Source organism: Typopeltis vanoorti, chromosome 12, assembly GCF_054136105.1.
Source record: "Typopeltis vanoorti isolate ZY-2024b chromosome 12, IOZ_Tvanoo_1.0, whole genome shotgun sequence".
Classification (NCBI taxonomy): domain Eukaryota; kingdom Metazoa; phylum Arthropoda; class Arachnida; order Uropygi; family Thelyphonidae; genus Typopeltis; species Typopeltis vanoorti.
Genome location: NC_143560.1, coordinates 25,672,275 through 25,690,762, shown reverse-complemented (window position 1 = coordinate 25,690,762; position 18,488 = coordinate 25,672,275). Strand labels below are relative to the sequence as shown.

General features: G+C 35.4%; 1 protein-coding gene across 4 annotated transcripts in view; it reads left to right on the top strand.

Moving 5' to 3' along the window:
* The window catches only part of LOC150100639 (uncharacterized), a 238,425-nt gene that overhangs the window by 90,511 nt on the left and 129,426 nt on the right, over nt 1-18,488 (top strand). For 3 of the 4 annotated variants that reach the window (XM_090401516.1, XM_090401515.1, XM_090401514.1), the window contains exon 6: nt 8,398-8,439. In XM_090401516.1, the coding sequence (XP_090257642.1) occupies nt 8,398-8,439 (42 nt within the window). The remainder of the gene's footprint in view (nt 1-8,397; nt 8,440-18,488) is intronic. The other variant, XM_090401517.1, reaches the window with a different exon arrangement.

Sequence of the window (18,488 nt, the reverse complement as noted above, 5' to 3'; positions counted from 1 at the left end):
TAGTTTCTATATAGGCATGCAACTGCCAATGCTGACCTCTTCAATTCTTTGTGCATTTTTTGCTGGGATATGGGTCGTGAACAGCCTTCATTAAATGCTTCAATCAATTGCTGCATGAAGGAAGTTCTGTTTGTCCATACAAACTTTCTCATTGAATGGCAATCACATACCTGACAGGCTGTCTTAGGACCACAGTTATGCCTGTTGGACAAGCAATGTGGGTTATTTTTTTCCACCTAGGATATCTCACCCTTGAGAAACCAGCCAGCCAGCCCTGCTATTTTCAAAATTGTGGCTCCAGCTAGATGGCCATCCACAATAATCCCTTTTTTTTTGAACTTTGAAAGATCATTGTTTGTCCCATTGTGATCTATGCTATTGATGATTATTGACCAGCATCATTCTTAAATAGTTGCCCAGAACACATGGTGACTCACATGACCAGTTTTGCATATACATTGTGTAAGTAATGTTGACATACATCTGCATAAAGGTTTTCTAATTCAGTGGCCAGTATGTGCATTAGCAAATATCTTCACCTTCCAAGATGCAATCTAGTGGTAAATCTTTGTCCTACCTATCGGCTTGACAGATTTTCAGTTAGCCAAGTTCTGCGTGGTTTAAGCTCATAGTAACACATGGCACAATCATTGATCTGCACACAAAATTCTTCAGTCTGTAAATGAGATAGAATTTCATATTTCACCCATAGTTCATAGGTGGACTACTTCATAGTCCACCTATGAACTAAACTTTGCAACCCACACGGTTTCAGCCATTCCTCAAAAATCTTACTGACAGCACATCCAGTAAGTATGGCTTACGGAGGGGTTGTACTTCTTACTCTGTTGTTGGTCTCATGCCATATTCTCTTCTGTCCTGCTATCCTTAATCAGATGTTATTTAGCATGGTAAAGGATGCCGTTGATAACTTTAATGGCTTCCATTATCATGCAGTTTTATTTCCACTTATTGTTATATATATTTACTTTAAAACAAATTAGCTATGTCAAACAGTAACTGCAGAAGTTATTAAAATTAGTTCAGTTTTGGTTTTTCAGTTATTTCTAAATACAGAAGCTAGAAATGAAACTTTAAAAAAAAAATGTTTGATTTATGATTCATTATTTTGGCATGCTCTACCACTGTTAATCTTTGTGAAAAAGTATATCTTTCTGTTGTAATATTCAGACTTGGGCCTCACATCTACTGTTTATAGTTCTGTAGGAGAAATGTTTGCCTGATTTCTGAAAGAGACTTTTTAATTTAGATTTGTTTGTATGTGTGTTATTAATTTTCCCTCATTATGTTTCTCATTAGTTTTCATTTTGTGCAGTAAGTTCAGTGTATGATCTGTTAGATCCAACTTGCTTAACTGGCTGAATTGAGTGCAATTTTGGTATTCTTTGCATTATTTGCTAAGCTCTCTGTTGGCCAAAATATTCCAATTTGCCAAAACAGATTGGCTAATTTCTTCTCATAATCTGATTTTGTCTTCCTTACCATAAATGGTCACCTTTATTGCCTAGGATTGTAGTCCTCTCTACTGGCGATACACCATTCGCAATTTCTTCCATTGTTGAAATGCTTCCTGGAACACGCTTTCTGCGATGGCATGCAGTTCTCTTATCACATTTTCCAGAATCTCTTCTATGGTTTGGAAATGACATCCTTTCAAAGTGGTTTTAAAGTTTGAGAAACAGGAAAGAGTCTGCTGGGGCTAAGTCCAGAGAATAGGGTGGATGGGCACAATGGATGTCTGATGTTTTGCCATTCACATTGTCGTGGTGCAACATCCAAGTCTGATTTTCCACAATTCAGGCCTCTTCCTGAACAGCATTCCTCAAATGCACTAAAACTTCCTTCTAGAACTCTTTGTTTACCATCTGACCATGTGGCACAAATTCTTAATGGACAATGCTTTTTCAATCAAAAACCAACATCATTGGTTAGTAAAGTTAGTAAAAGATCAACTGACCTTGATCTTTGGCCGACACATCCATGCTTTTTTTGGTCCAGGAGACCCTTTCCCTACCCACTAAGGCGATTATATCTTGGTTTCAACATCATAGTCATAAACCCATGTCTCAATTTTTATCAAGTTTGCAGCAAAATTTCACACATACATGTTGTTCTTCAAGCTCTTTCATTGTCACTTTGTCACTAATCCGACAAACAGCTTGTTTGTCGGATTAGTGACTCTGTGGATGTAACTCTATGACTAATGCTCATAGAAGAATGGGTCAAATGCCAGTTTGTTGTCAAAACTTGCCAGTAGGTGCGCTTTCTGTCAATGTGCTATTAAAAAGTTCGGTCTTTTTTTGAACATGCCTCGTAAATCTGGGTTGGGAAGTAACGGAGGGAATCTGTTGGTGTGAAGGTAATATAGATTAGTTGAAATGGATAGTTTTAGCCTTAACAAATAGTGTGAATATTTTGTGGATCATATCTGTGCTGTTAATATTTTCTAGGTTTCTTTGCCCTACAGGAAATACCACGTTGTCTGAATAGATGGTGTGTGTGTGTGTGTGTGTGTGTGTGTGTGTGTGTGTGTGTGTGTGTGTGTGTGTGTGTGTGTGTGTGTGTGTTCGTGTTCGTGTTCTTTTGGAAAACATTTTTTGTATACAAAATCCCAAATGATGTATTACTATATTTTTCCCATTTGGCTTTTTTGTATACCGAAAACATGTTGTCATTTAGTTACCTAACAGTGGTCTGACTCTAAGGTTAGAAGGGTTTTTCAGGCAAAGCTGAGTTAGCTGGTCTCATATGTAGATGGTAAGATTTTCCTCCCAGCTACTTGAGTTTTTCATCCTGTAGACAAACAAGTCAGCTAGAAGAACAAATGCAATGATATGAAACACTGTCTTATGGGCCGTAATTCCATTAATCTCAGCCTAGCTCAGAAGTAGGAAAATATTTGCAATAGAAGGTCAGAGTTACTCTGTAATTTCCATTATCTATGTTCATAGTACACAAAAAGTGATGGTATATTCTCCAGAATGCATATATACTGAAGTGGACTGATTTTGTTTTATTTTATATATTTTTATATTTTATTCCTTCTAAATGTGTATTGCATTGTATTTCATATTGTCTTAATAAGGGTTTTTATCAGTCTCTATATTGACCACTGAATCATCTGATTTTGAATTTGGCAACCATTATTATTGAAAACTAAATTCACTTTCTGTTTCTAGCACCATTTTTAATGTTTCTTCAAAATCTGATCACTAAACTTGTTAGGAACATCAGTAATATCCACTTTAGAAACAGTTACTGTAGATCTGTAACAAATAGTGCTTATCTACTGTTGTAACAATGCTGAAATGAAACATGTACTATGGCACTGAATATAAAATTAATTTTTTTCCACAAGTAGTTAACAAGTATGATATAAGTTGCGAAAATTGTATTACTTTTCAAATTTGCTTGAGTCTCCACAGCAATCTAAGGATTAAAAAAAAAAAAAAATCAGTGTTAGTTACTTTTAATGTAGTGTGTGCAACCACATGATGTTTCTAAAATGCTTGAAGATATGTAATTTATTGATATGTAACTTTTTTCCCAATACAAAAAAGTAAAACCTGACATATAATTTATTAAAAAAGTCTAAAAATTTGTGGAATGTTTGTTTTCGAAGGAATATAATATTTAATTACTTAAATATAATAAAACATTTACCGTGTTATCAAAAATCATATACCAACTTTTAACGAGAAAGGCCATAGAAGGCTGCAGGTTTACATTGTAAGTTTAGCTTCTTTCTAATGAGTTTTTACTAAATGTAAAACCTGTCTTAGAAGTAGCTTTCACTCTAATGTAAAGCATTATATATTTCATCATATTGAATAGAACAACTTGTGAAGAAGTTACTTGTGCTCACTATATAATCAGTAGCCAAAATATCAATCAGTAGCCTTCTTAACTGTTGATTATAGCACACAGCAGGGAGACACAAGAGACATTGAAGTGTGTTATGATTGACAAAGTTTATGATCTGTTTGTTTACAAAAAAAGTGTGAGAAGTGTATGGTAAGGAAACACTGCCTTTGTAATTAATTTCTAGGTTCATTAGAAAATGATGTGTTGCAATACATGAAGAAAAATAACCCAATTGTTAAAATTAGGCAGCATTCAGAAGTCTTCAAGCCACTTAACACTGAACATAGTTTCCTATGTTTCACTAAAGACAATGTTCCATTCGACAAACATTCTGGAATATACAAAATTTCTTGTTCTTGTGGAAAGATGTAAATAGGTCAGATTGGGAGAAGTTTCAAAATGTGTAAAAAAATAATAAATAAATAAAAAAAAAACCTGTAAGCAATGTTGGAAACAAGAGAGAGCGAAAGAAGAAAAAATCAGACTTGCAGCATATATCCTCACAGAACATCACATGGTAAATTGGCAAGCTTCCTCCATGCCTTAATTAGTAGAAGATAATTTCATCAGATTGTTTGAAGTGTCTTCAAAGGTAATTTGCTCACATGGCACACTAAACAGAAACCAAGAACTTGTACATCATGACATCTGGAAGTCATTAATTAGTATATGTAACATTCATGACCTCTCCCATGGCAGCAATCATGTGCAGAGTTTTCACAACAATGTATAGACTGTGTATGATGTGTCTAATGATACACATGATTAAACTGTCAATCCAGTATTTTTCAGTGTATAAAAATAACAGCTGTTGGGAAACATTTGAGTTTTCTGTTGTTTTTTGTTTGTGTTAAATATCTTCCTGAAGATGTTGTCAGCTATATAGATAGCAAAACATGTCAGGGAATCATTCAGTTTTAATGAATGTAAAAAAAGTCCACCAGGCAGACTTGGTTATTTATTAAAGTTTAATAAATCTACTTTATCTGATGTAATTGATTTATAATTCTAGGTACTTGTTCTACCACCGATACTGATGACAAAAAAGATCATATAAATGTAGGACCAGAAGTGATTTCTACATGGATATAGCATATGTGAAATTGCATATTATATAGGAAATCATTAAGGAGAAGAACTACTTATAGCTACATCACAGCATCTGTTCAAAATCAGTGCCATGAGCTGTAAGTAATACCTGCACAGCATTGGCTGAGTGATTGCTGTACACATATCGTAATACAACTATCCATGATCCTGTGATGAAGAGCCTGCTCATTAGACATTAGTATAACATAAACATTGGTCTTTCAACTGTCCCCCATATGTAGAAATCAGAGGATTCATATTGGGAGATTGTGGTGGCCATTCATCTATACCACCTTTTTTACCCTTTAACAGTTCAACAAAAATTCACTGCCACTTCATCTTGCATGAACCACATGTGCCGGTGTGTTGCTAATGGATTGTTTCTCCAACAGTGCATTTCTCCTTCTCTTTGAAATGCTGATAGTTGTTAATTGTCAGTGGCAAAAACAATGGATCAGTGGGGATAGTCTTCAGTGATGCCAGCACCATCTGATTTCATGCAGATTGAAAACCATCAAGAAAACTAGATTTGATACCACAGCAGAAGCAAAGCTGACTTTAGAGGAAAAATCTGCTGGTAAGAGCACCTACTTGTTGCATGTGGTAATGATGCAGTTGTTCCTGATGACAGATGTGCGTACAGTGGAATGTGATGTGGCCATTTTTGCAGCTGCTCTTCTTGTGGCCGTTCCCAGGCTCCTTCCATTCCTCTTACACAGGTGTATGTATGTGTGTGTCTAGGTCATTCCTGATCTGTTGTACACATTGCCACTGATACATCTCTCATAGATGCTGATGGACAGCTTGAAAATGTAGCTGTGGCAGGAGAATGGGCTAATAGGCTGCTATTAATAGGCTATTTACTCAGTAAATAGGTAAATTTACTTAGTAAATTAGTAAATAGGTATTTACTTGTTGTTAACCTCTGCACTTTCTCCAACTCTTTTTCTGGGATCTGTACAGCTGAGATACATTTCCTATTTTACAGTTTAGGTCTCCTCCAAAAAAAGTTTTCTTTTTTATTTTTTTATTTCAATTGCTCTTTCTAATTACAGTAAAAATTCCCTGTTTGTCCATTACACAAACCTTCAAGGGAACATAATCATAAATAAGGTAAAATTATCCAGTTTTCCATTTTGAAATTTGCCACTTTTCTGAATGTCTTCCATTCAAGAAGTTGATCTTTGTGTTTAGTCTTAAATATTGCATCTACTTCTTCCCTTCTCTGGTCATGTGGTCTGAATAAATCATTTCATATTTATTATTTTAAAGAATATCAGCTGTTTGGGGCTTCTTTATCTTTCATTGACAGCAAATATAGTTTTTTTTGTAACTCCTCTGTTACCTTACATCTGCCTCTTTTCTGTTAATTAATACTTCATACACTGATTATTCCAGTCTTCAGTTCTTTTCTGTTGTTTTACATATTGTATATAAAATAAATTAAATAAATAAATCCTCTAATGCCTTTTTATTCCATGAAGGGAGTAAGCAAAACTCTTTCAGCCCTAATTAACCTCGGATTCTGGGAGGTAACAGCTCTACCTTCCTATACCAGGGATCGGCGAACTGGGAGCTGGCCAAAGAAAAGTCTTAGGAAAAATTCCTATAGTGACTAGAATTGAAAATCTATAGTCATAACTTATTTTAACAGTATTACAACACCAAACAAACTAAATTATATATATATAAAAAAGATGTTTATTAACTGTCTTATATTTCACTGCATTTCAAACCAGCATCTTTAGAGCACTGCAACATGTTACAGTTTACTCACGACAATGAGTAAGTGAAACAGTTCAAATTGTAATGGACAAAAGATCTCAAGTCTTAATTTGGTGCCCTCTAATGTTGTAAAAAAGAAGTATTACAGCTTTGTATGAGTTGATCTTAAGATAAGTTTCCCGAATTTTTGAAAAATTAATGCAACCATACTTGTTCAAATCAGGAGAATGCTTCATAGCCATGGCTGACTCCAAAAATAATCTTTCTGACTTGTAATGACTTCTACAGGGTGTTCGAGATAAATTTGACATATTTATAATTAATTATATTTTTCCGTAAGTTACATGTATTAACACACACTTCTCTTCATTTAAAAGTTTGGACCCTTCTTCATTCATATACAAGATGTCAGAAAGGATGGATAGCTGGAACCCACCTGAATCATGGAAGAGAATAACTTGTATCATGATGATTCGTGCCCGCCATCAAAATAAGGATATTACGACTGCTGCCCAATGCTCCCTGAATACAGTAAAAACAATCAGGCATGAACTAGAGACTTGCAATGGTGACTACGAGGATGTAGCAAGAAGAAAGATCCCTAGCAGACGATCTGATTGCGTTCGTACAGCAGAATTCCTCGCAAATCTGCAGGAACAGGTGTTGAAGAACCCTGGCATTGGAATTCGGGCTTTGTTCGTGGAGTTGCTAACTGTAGTCAAGCCCTGGATAACAAGGGTAGCCAATGGTAGGCCGTATGTATGGCAGCAGGATTCGGCCCCTTGCCACACCTCTGGGAAAAGTCAAAAATGGTTGTCTGAAAATTTCTACGACTTCACCAGTCCAAAATATTTGGCCTCCAAACTCCCCAGACCTTAACCCCATGGATTATTTTGTATGGGGCGCAGTTGAAAAAGACAACAATCGCACTTCCAGTAATACAAAAGCCCAGTTAATGGATAAAATTAAAACAGTTTTTGCGGCCCTTCCCAGGGAGACTGTAGCATCAGCTTGTTCGAGGTTCCGAAGCAGAATTGAAGCTGTGATCGATGCTAATGGTGGTTATTTTGAGTAAATCTTGTTGATAGTATTGTAATTAACTCTGCCTGTAATGTTTTTTTGTCAATTCATTAAATTTAATAGATACAAAGAAGATTTTCTTTTTCCTTACGAAACTGTCAAATTTATCCCGAACACCCTGTATATAGACATATATAGACATTGGTTTCCTTCCATATGGTCTGCCAGTCCAGACTTGTCATGTCTATTAGATTCAAAATCTATAGTGGCTTTCTTCTAGCATTCTATTACTCTACTACAACAGACATTTCCACAAGGCTACACAGGTAGCCACATGATGTGTGTGGGTGTGTCTCTATGCATATGTGCTAATTAAAATAAACAATTTTTAAAAAAAATGTGCAGAAACAGAATGTACACGTTGTTTTCAAAGTAAAAATTGAAGCAGAGATAATCTCTGTTTCTTTATTTCGGTAATCCTAGTTATATTAATATGGTGTCTTTTTCCTCTGTTATCTGTGCCTCTTTTAGAGCTATGTTTTATGCATTGGCTGGTCCCATCTTCAATTGTTTCTTTTATGTTTTTTGAATATAACATAATATATTATATTATAATATATATATATATATATGTGTGTGTGTGTGTATGTGGAAATAACATGTATTTTCTTTTCAAAGTAGAAATTGGCGAGGCAGAAATAATTGAGGCTGTAAAAACAGGTATGAATTTTTCTTGTTTCATATATCTATGCATTAATAAATCCTCTGATATTATTCTTTAAACACATCAAAGTACCAGGGTGGTCTGAAAAGTTCTCGGCCTCGACCATAGATGGCAGCACTATCGGCAAGTTTTTTTTTTTTCTAAGTTGGTACATCTGCCATAAGCATCTATGTGAAATTGCAAGTAGTTTGTTTTATACAGCTTCCTGAAGCAAAAGTGTTGTCTGTATTCCTTGAAATGGATAAAATTAAGTATCGTGGGGTTATAAAATTCTTTGTAAAAGAAGGTTTAACACCAAAAGAAATTCATTCAAAGTTCATAAAAGTTTATGGGCACTCTTCTCTCTTTCATTTTCAACAATTAAGAAATGGGCTGTCGAGCTTAAACGTGGCCGCACCAGCCTTGAAGATGAACCACGTGAAGGACGTTCAAAACATTCTGGTGTAACAACACCAGAAATCATTGATCAAGTGCAGGATATGGTATTGGATGACCAGCGAGTCAAAGTGCGTGAAATTGCTGAGACTATAGGCATTTCACGAGAATGTGTAGGATATATTTTGCATGAAGAATTGCATATGAAAAGGCTTTGTGCAAGATGAGTGCCACGCTTGCTCACAGCAGATCAAAAACGCACTCGCATGAAAATCCCTGAACAGTGCTTTTAACAAGAATAAAACTGCTTTTGTGCGTCGATTTATTACTATGGATGAGACTTGGATTCACCATTACACGCCAGAATCCAAACAACAGTCAAAACAGTGGACAGAAGCTGGTTATTCAGCGACAAAGAAGACAAAGTCAGTTTCGTCAGCAGGAAAGGTCATGGCATCGGTGTTTTGCGATGCTAAAGGCATTTTATTTATTAATTATCTTGAAAAAGGTAAAACAATAACCGGGGAATATTATTCCGATCTTTCATTCAGACTAGAAGAAAAAATTCATCACAAAGGACTCGGTTTGCAGAAGAAAAAAACATCTTTCATCAGAACAATGCACCTGCCCACAAAGGTGTTTTGGCAATGGGATAATTAAGGGATCTGCACTATGAATTGTTGGAACATCCACCCTATTCCCCAGATTTGGCTCCCTCTGACTTCTATCTCTTCCCAAAACTAAAATTCTTCCTCGCTGGTCAGCGTTTTTCTTCAAATCAAGAGGCGATCGCAGCTGTAGAGGGGTATTTTGCAGATCTTACTGAGAACTACTACAGGGATGGGAAAATGTGCTGGAGCATCACTGGTCAGCGTTTTTCTTCGAATCAAGAGGTGATTGCAGCTGTAGAGGAGTATTTTGCAGATCTTACTGAGAACTACTACAGGGGTCGGCAGATGGTGCTGGAGCATCGCAGGAATAAATGTATGTCTTAAGGGAGATTATGTTGAAAAATAAAAATAATTTTGAAATTAATAAATTTGTTTTTTCGTTGTTAGGCCGAGAACCTTTCAGACCACCCTTCTATACTATCTTCTTTTTTCAAGAAATATTTGTTCATGCTTATTAGAGGAACCTATTTTGACTATGCTCAGAAGAAGTATTGTTTGACTATTTCATCAGAGGAAACTAATGTTGTACAAAAATTTGGTTGGAAAGATCTGTGTTTGTTTCCTGTCAAGAATATGAGGGACATTTCAAGGCATTTCAAGGAGTTTTTAGTGTGTTACCTGGTCTTTTATGGTGGATTTTGGTAGGCGCTTTTATTTCACACACACACAAAAAAAGATATACCAGAAAATATAAGGATAAAGAAATAATTTTGCTTATTACAGGATTTTGAAATGACTCCACCTGGACTACTGTACACAGATATGGTTTCCTGTGGAAAGGGAATAAAGATGTTGTGGAAAAGGTGCAAAGAAGAAGAGTAACAAAGATGATATTCAAAGATTGCAATGTAGATTATGAGGACAGATCGAGAGTTTGTGGACTACTGTTAAACAGAAGAAAGAGGGGGATGATATAATAGAGGTGTTATATGGAAGGTGGTGAGAGAGGAATGGCGGGGCTATCCCATGAAGATGAGTTTTTGTGAGGTTAAGAAAGGGTGAGAGCTAGATTTTTCTCTCAAAGAGCAGTGAGTTTGTGGAACAGTTTGCTTGTTGAAGCAGTGAGTGCATCCAGTGTGAATGAGTTTAAGAGAAAGTATGTCAGCTTGTGTGGGTGATGCATGTTCTCCAATAAGTCTTTGACTCTCTCTAGAGATCTCAAGTAATGATAATAATAATAATAGTAATAATAAATACATGAAATTATCAAAGTGGATGTACTCAGCCTTTTCAACTTTTGCATATTCCTAAACAACCAGAGAAGCAATTAAATTTAAAAAAAAATATATCTTCCAATAACTAAGAAGTACATTCAGTCTGACTGTCATAGATTTATCCGATGACTGTTAGATGTTACTCTAATATCATTCAACAAGCAGTGTTGATTGATAAAACTCTTTTGAATTACCTTCTTTCCTTTCTTTCTGAGCCTTTCTTTTTATTTTTTTTTATTCTGTACCCAGAATAGCAAAGAATGAAACACATAACTGAATAAAAAAACTGGATTCATTCTCACCAGCAAAATTAACAAAGTGTTTCTGAAAAATATTTTTATGCCTCATTCCTTAAATGCTGTAAATAAAAAAAATTTTCCCATATCTAAATTGGTAGTATTGTTGGTAGTCGTTTACTTGCTTTAGACTTTGTAGTTGCATGTGCATGTTTGTGATTTTAATATGCACTAATGTTTAAAAATCGTTTTATGTGGTGTGTAGGAAAAATGATGGGCAAGATTTCCTTATTTGCTCTAATATAAGGGATTATATATTGGTAGTGTACAACCAATGCACTCATTGCCAACAGTCAATGGTTTATGGTGTGAAATTGAGAGTGGAGAGAGAGAGAGAGGTATGACGAAATGATTAATGTGCAAGTGTAAGAATTGAGCATCATATTGAAAGCACGAGACTGAAGTAACAAATGCCAACAATGTAATGCAGGATGGCAGAAGTGTTGTAGAGAATGTATTGGAAGGGGCGAGCATTAGTGGATGAAATATGAATGAGAGTATGAAAGAAGTGGCTGAAATTAATGTGGAAGACGAGGTGACTATGAAGAGAAAACTAGTGTGCATATGCAGAATCCTTCATATGACAAAACATAAGCTCAATGACTTGAGAAATGGCACTACATGATGAAGAATGAAAGAAAAAATGAATGGGAAAGTATGAAAGAACAAGAAATTGGGAGTAAGGAGAATGTATTATATGGAGATATGATGATAAAAGGAATGTACTTAATGAGAATGTGATGAAAGCATGTGTTACAGGTGGGGAATATCACAGATGTTAGTGATCCTGTTAGTTAGTAGAGAAAAGTGAAAAAGTTGATTGTTTTAGCAAGCACGAATGATCGGAAAGGTGGGAAGTATACAGTGAGAGAGAAGATATGAAAAAGTTCTTGATATAAACAAAAAGGAAGAGTAAGAATGTCAAGATTATGAATCTGCTGCCTTGGTGTGATAGGAATGAACTGAAAAAAAACAAAAAAACATGAGTGCTAATGAGTCAATGAGAAGACTGTACAGGAGAAATTATGTATGGAATGAATTTACCGGATGAAAGGACTTGTATATGCTTATTGGACTGCATTTGAATGGTTTTGGAGTTATGTATCTGGAGAAAGAGTGTTGTTCAGTGAAGGGTTGGAAGTGCAAAATCAGGAAAATTAGATGTAGGGGATGCAGTCAAGTGTTGGGTCAGCCACTGCTGGGATAAAGGAGTATGTACAGAAATGATTATGCAACTCTGAATGCAGTTTACAGATTTCAAATCTGAATGAAATGGTAATAACATTGTGCAAGGGTAACTGTGGGCATAAGAGGATGTTGAAATGCATGTACACAAATATCAGAAATAAAGGAGAAGAGTTTTTGGCATTTATTGATTCATCTCAGCCAGAAGTTATTGGCATCAATGAGACCTGGTTGACAGAAAATGATATAGTTACTGGGATAGTATGTAAGAACTATTGTATTTTCAGGGAGGATACAGGAAATAAGAGAGGAGGAATGGTATTGCTGATGTTAGCAACGTGTTAGTTGAAGAACTTCAACCAACAAAAATAAAAGGTTAAGGAGGGTTTTAGGTTTGAGGGAAATGGATCATTTGAAGCTATCTAGTGCCAGAGGCCAATAAGACAAAATATGCTGTTGGTTGCTGCTGAAGACCAGGGCACACAGAGAAACATATGTGATTAGATGAATGACACGAATCGTTTCAACTATGGGTGGCATAAATTGCAGGGAGGGAAGTGTGCATGGCAAGATGGAAATGGAATTTAATACTAATTATAAATTAGTTACTAAGGTATGATTACATGAAACAGCATTCCATGGAGGGGGTGGGGCAGCAGTTTGCATGTGCTTGATCTGGCAATAGCATCTGAAGATGTATCCATAACCATAGACACTTTGCTTTTGATTGGGAAAAGTAACCTGCAGTCTTGTTCTGGGAGATTGATAAACAAAAAAGGATTTATGTGGAACTAGAAAACTAGTAATTATGACAGACTAAGAAGACAGCTTGGAACAGGGCCATGCTGAAGAAGCTAGTCAGGGAAGTAGTCAGGGATTGTTCAGAGAAATATTAGACTTCATACCCAGGAACAGGAGGATAAACCAAGTAGGTTTAAGTAGATAAGTAGTGATATAAAGCAGGAGCTGCAAAAAAAAAAAAAGAAAAAAAGAAAAGAAAACACTGTGGTGAGAATATAAAGAAAAAAGTGATTAGTATACTTAAGAGCAGTACAAAACCCAAGCAAGAAGGACAGTTAGTATGGTAAGAAAAGCTAAATCAGATTGAGAGGAAATTGGCTAAATAGGACAGGGACGTGCAAGAGAACTGGCAGTGTTTCTGATGAAGTTGTTTAATCTAAGTTTCAGCTCTGTAAAGGTTCTGGCTCTAAGACAGAAGTATCAAATTATAGACATTTAATATCTCAGGAGTGGTGGTTAAAGTATTGGAAATGTTGGTTAATAGTAAAATCAAGGAATGAGTGAATAGGAATATGATACTCTATGGGGGGGGGGGGGGAAGCACAGCTTTATAAAAGGTAGGTCATGTTTTAGTGATTTACTGATATTTTATAATGGTCACAACAGAATTCAACAATGGAATTAATTTTTTTTTTTATGTGGTTCCCACCCATGGAAAGTTATTAGTTTGTTCATTATGCAAAACTGGGGAGGGCAATAATTGATAAAGATGATATAGGTAGCCTTCAGAATAGTTTAAATAAATTAGCACTATGGTGAAAGATTATGGTTGTCAATTTAATGTTGCACAATATAAGGTTATGCTAGGATGATAAGATCATATACTGTATATCACATTGATGGTACTGGATTGCAAGAAATTGATGAGGCTAGGAAATTTAGGAGTAATGGTGGATAGGGTTGAAATTCAGAGAGCATACTGCAAAAGTTGACAGAATTGCTCAAAGTATTACTTGGATGTTGAAAAACATACTAACAAGTAAAGATAAGGAGGTTATTCTTTCTCTCTCTCCCCCTCTCTCTTTATAAGACTATAATTTAGCTTCATCTTGACTACTGTGCACAAATTTGGTCACCTGAGTTTCTTGGGGGATTGGGAGGTGGTGGGGAGGATTGAGAGATGGGTGACTAAGTTGATGACTGGTCCATGGACTGCTTCCCCTGTGAGTATACATTGAAGGTGTGGTGTTGTAATGTTAAGTTAATAGACAGAAATGATAGGACATGATAGAAACTTATAATAAGTTACTAAAGGGGGTCCTGTATAAGATTGACACAACAGAAATTTTTCAGTACTATACAAATAGAAAGAGAGAACTAGCGTTCGCCCTTGGAAGTTGTGCAAAAGTGTGGCTAGTAAGGGTGTATAGACTACATTTTTTACTTGGAGAGCGGTGAGTGAATAGAATGGATTGTGAGAAGTATTTAGTACCCTAACAATGAACAAGTTTAAGGAGAAGTATGATGGTACTTTGTGTATAAAGGTTAGTGTGGATCTTTCACGATGAGTCTTCTGACTTCATTGAGACACCCATGTAATAAAAAATTAAAATTAATTGTTTTTACTTAGAATACAGAAACACAAATTTAACAGTCACAGAAGTTAATATACTTCTCTAAATTCTAAGTATATAAAAGTCCACGTTGTTATTCTTTGAAACGTATAAGAAGCTAAGATTAAAAGCCAAACGGCTATTTTTTCTGGCAAAGTTAATTAAATTAAGGGGATAAAAATCCCTTAATTTTACAGCCAGTATGCGAAACTCTTAGGCTGAAAACTATGATCTAAGCGTTTTCATGCCGAAGAACTATGCGAATCCAAGCATAAGTGAACACCTGGTAGTACAACACCAAGGCAACTCGAAGCAAAGGTGGGGCAAGATCCCTCACTATCCTTGATATTTTCTCATAATGTAAAACATAGCTCCTAGGAGATGTAATACTGCTTTACATTATGAGGAGAGTTCACTACCCAGACCAGTTTCAACTTTTTTTGAGGTCTCATCAGTGAGTAGGTAGACCTGGATTATATCAAAGTTTAAGTGAAAAGAACTTACATACCTTCACTATACGAATGCCAGAAAGGTGTGCCCATATATTATAACTAAGATAAAAAGCCAAACGGCTATTTTTTCTGGCGATTTTTATAAGGGATTTTTATCCCCTTAATTTAATTTTATAAGAAGCTAATTTCTCAAGACAACCTCTTGCACTTTTTGAATGTTAGCTACACTATTTCTTATTTCTTATTAGATTTTTATTTGTGTTTTGATCATTCTTTAAGTAAGTATTTATATTCGATTCCAGTATAACAGATTATGCTCTGATTTTAAAAAAAGTGATAAAATATTATACAGGAACTGGTGATTAGTTTACGGAATTAACAACACATATAAAGTATATTAATTAAAGGTAACTTTAATGAATAACTTCTATATTTCGGCAACGTCACATTGCCATCTTCAGGAACATAAAGATATGGTATGTGCACGCAGGCACTAACACAAAGCAAATGAGGAAGAAAGCAAGAAACTAATATTGTTCCTAAAGTCCTAATGGTGCCCTCTGGCGGGCTAATTTGGTAGTCTTGGCAGTTGGGCTGAAGTTCTCATAATGTAAGTCTCCCAAATAAACTAATCACGTAAACTAATCACCAGTTATGTCTGACCAACGTATAAGCCTTGCTACTAGAATTATACAGGAATACCTCGATTATCGCAGTTTCAATTATCGCGATTCTCGATTTATTGTGGTTATAATTTGATACCAAAATTACAATTAGTATGCTCCAAATTCAAATTATTGCGGCCGCAAAATGTAGCCCACTACATATGCAACCAGTTCAAGTCGCCACTCTCCAGGTTTCGCTCTCTTGTAGCGCTTCGTTTTTATCCGACAGCACCTGCTCACCACGCACCAGTAACTTTCCGCTTTTGCCTGAAGTACATGTGGATATTTATTTCTCTTCTTATTTACCCCTACAATGAATGCTAAAAGAAACAAGGATGATATCAAGTCTACAGCTATCAAGAAACGTAGAGTGATCAGCATAGAAGATAAGTTGCATATGATAAATAAGTATGAAGCAGGCATAACCAAAGCCAAAATTGCAAGAGAGTATGGTCTAAATGAATCAACTGTTCACCATGTTTTAGACCACGCTGCAAACTATAAGCATCTAGGACAAAGTGCATCGACCTTGTCTGGGTCCCAAACTACGAGAAACAGAAGCCATCTTATGATTGAAATGGAAACGCTATTGTCAGTGTGGATAGAAGATTGTAATCAAAAGAGAATTCCTCTTAGTCAAATGACTATAAAAACAAAAGCATTGAATTTGTTTGAAACTTTAAAAAGAAAACAATTAGAAAGCGAAAATGATTCGGTGTCACTAGTGGAAGAAACTTTCTCTGCAAGTTCAGGGTGGTTTGATCAGTTCAAAAAGTGATCGAGCATTCATAGTGTTCGTATACAAGGTGAAATTGCAAGTGCCAATGAAAAAACAGCAGCTAGTTTTCCTGGTGAGTTGCAACAGATCATTGAAGAAGGAAATTATACCGATGATCAGATTTTTAATGCTGACGAAACAGGCTTATTATGGAAAAAAATGCCCACTAAAACATTTTTAGCAAAAAATGAAAAATCACAGCATGGCTACAAGGTTTCGAAGGAGCATGTAACACTTTTACTATGTGGTAATGCTTCTGGAGATTACAAGATGAAGCCTCTCTTTATTTATCGTTCACAAAATCCTCGCCCACTTAGAAGTTTAGATAAAAATTTTCTCCCTGTTCATTGGATATTCAATAGAAAAGCTTGGATGACAAAAACTATTTTTGAGGATTGGTTTAAACAATGTTTTTGTCCTGAAGCTGAACGGTACTGCAAGGCATTAAATCTTGATTTTAAAATCTTGTTGATATTAGATAATTCACCTAGTCATCCAACAGCACTGAATGATTTGTGCGAAAATGTAAAAGTTATTTATTTACTACCTAATACCACTTCCATCATCCAGCCAATGGATCAAGGTGTAATCGCATCCTTTAAGGCATATTACCTACCAAGAACTTTTTCACAAGCAATAGAAAAGACTACAGGAGATGAAGCTATGACTTTGACAGAATTCTGGAAGGCATTCAATATCAAAAATTGCATTGAGAATGTCAAGGAAGCATGGAGTGAAGTAACGTCTAGCAACCTGAGAGCGGCGTGGTAGAAGATTATTCCTTTGTGCAAATGATTTTAAAGGATTTGAAAATGAAGTAACCTGTGTTATCAATGACATAACTGAGCTTGGCTTTGATCTAGGAAAAGAAATTGAAAAAGGTGATGTTCAGGACTGCTTCAGTCACATGATAAGAAGCTGGATGATGAAGACCTAATTAACCTCAAGAGAGAACGTGCTTACGATGCTCAAATCGATGATAATGACGAACAAATTGACGTGGCACCGAAGGAATTTACCCTCAAAGAAATGGACGAAATGTTTAGAATTGCTGAAAATTTTAAAGAAAAAATCTTGAATGCCGATCCTAATTTCGAGTGATCAGTGAAAGTTCGTCAGGAAATTGAAAATTTCATCTGTTACTACAGTTTTATATGAAGGAAAAAGAAAGAAAAATTCCACCAGACAACTCTACACCAATTTTTATCCAAGAAAAAATAATTGTATGTACTGTATGTATTCCTTATATATAAATAAAGATTAAAGAATAATCTTGTTTTTCTAAATGAACCTTCATTTTTTACTTAACACATTTAAGTGTTAATGTGTTAAGTAAAAAATTCCTTTTAAATTTAAAAAGAAACACATTTCTTTTTAACTTCATATATAAAACTTAATTAATAGATTTGAAAAATACTTGGCAATGATCACCCATTTTACACGCATTATTTATCCCGATTATCGCAGATTCGATTATTGCGGTATTTTTCATGGACAATAACTGCGATAATTGAGGTATTCCTGTATTATAAATTAAATATCATATTTTATATTCAATGAAATACATAATGTAATTTGAAAGGAAGTTATCAAATAGACGACTTACATACACTTGCCAGCCTGGTTGGCCAAGCGGTTAGCATGTCTGCTCTCCAGCCAAAAGGCTGCAAGTTCGAATCCTGCTGTGGCCAGTAGATGACGATGATGGTAGTTGCAGTTCGTTGTAGTTGGGAGTTGTAGAGTAGGTGCCCTCCCTCGATGAGTCTTTGGACTCCCTGGAGGTGTCACATAATAATAATAATAATAACAATAACCAGTAATGTCTTGGACCTGCAGTGGCATTGATTCCACTTATGATTTTTGTGTGGATCTGCAGTCACATTATTTATACTTGTGTAGACAGGCTTATATGTTGGCTATTCATAACTATTATTTTTCAGGAAATAACGTATACTAAATATTAATTATAATAACTTTAATTAATAGGATGTAATGTGCCATTATGCCCCATTGTGGATAGCATTGATTCATCCACATACAAATTAGCCAAAGTGT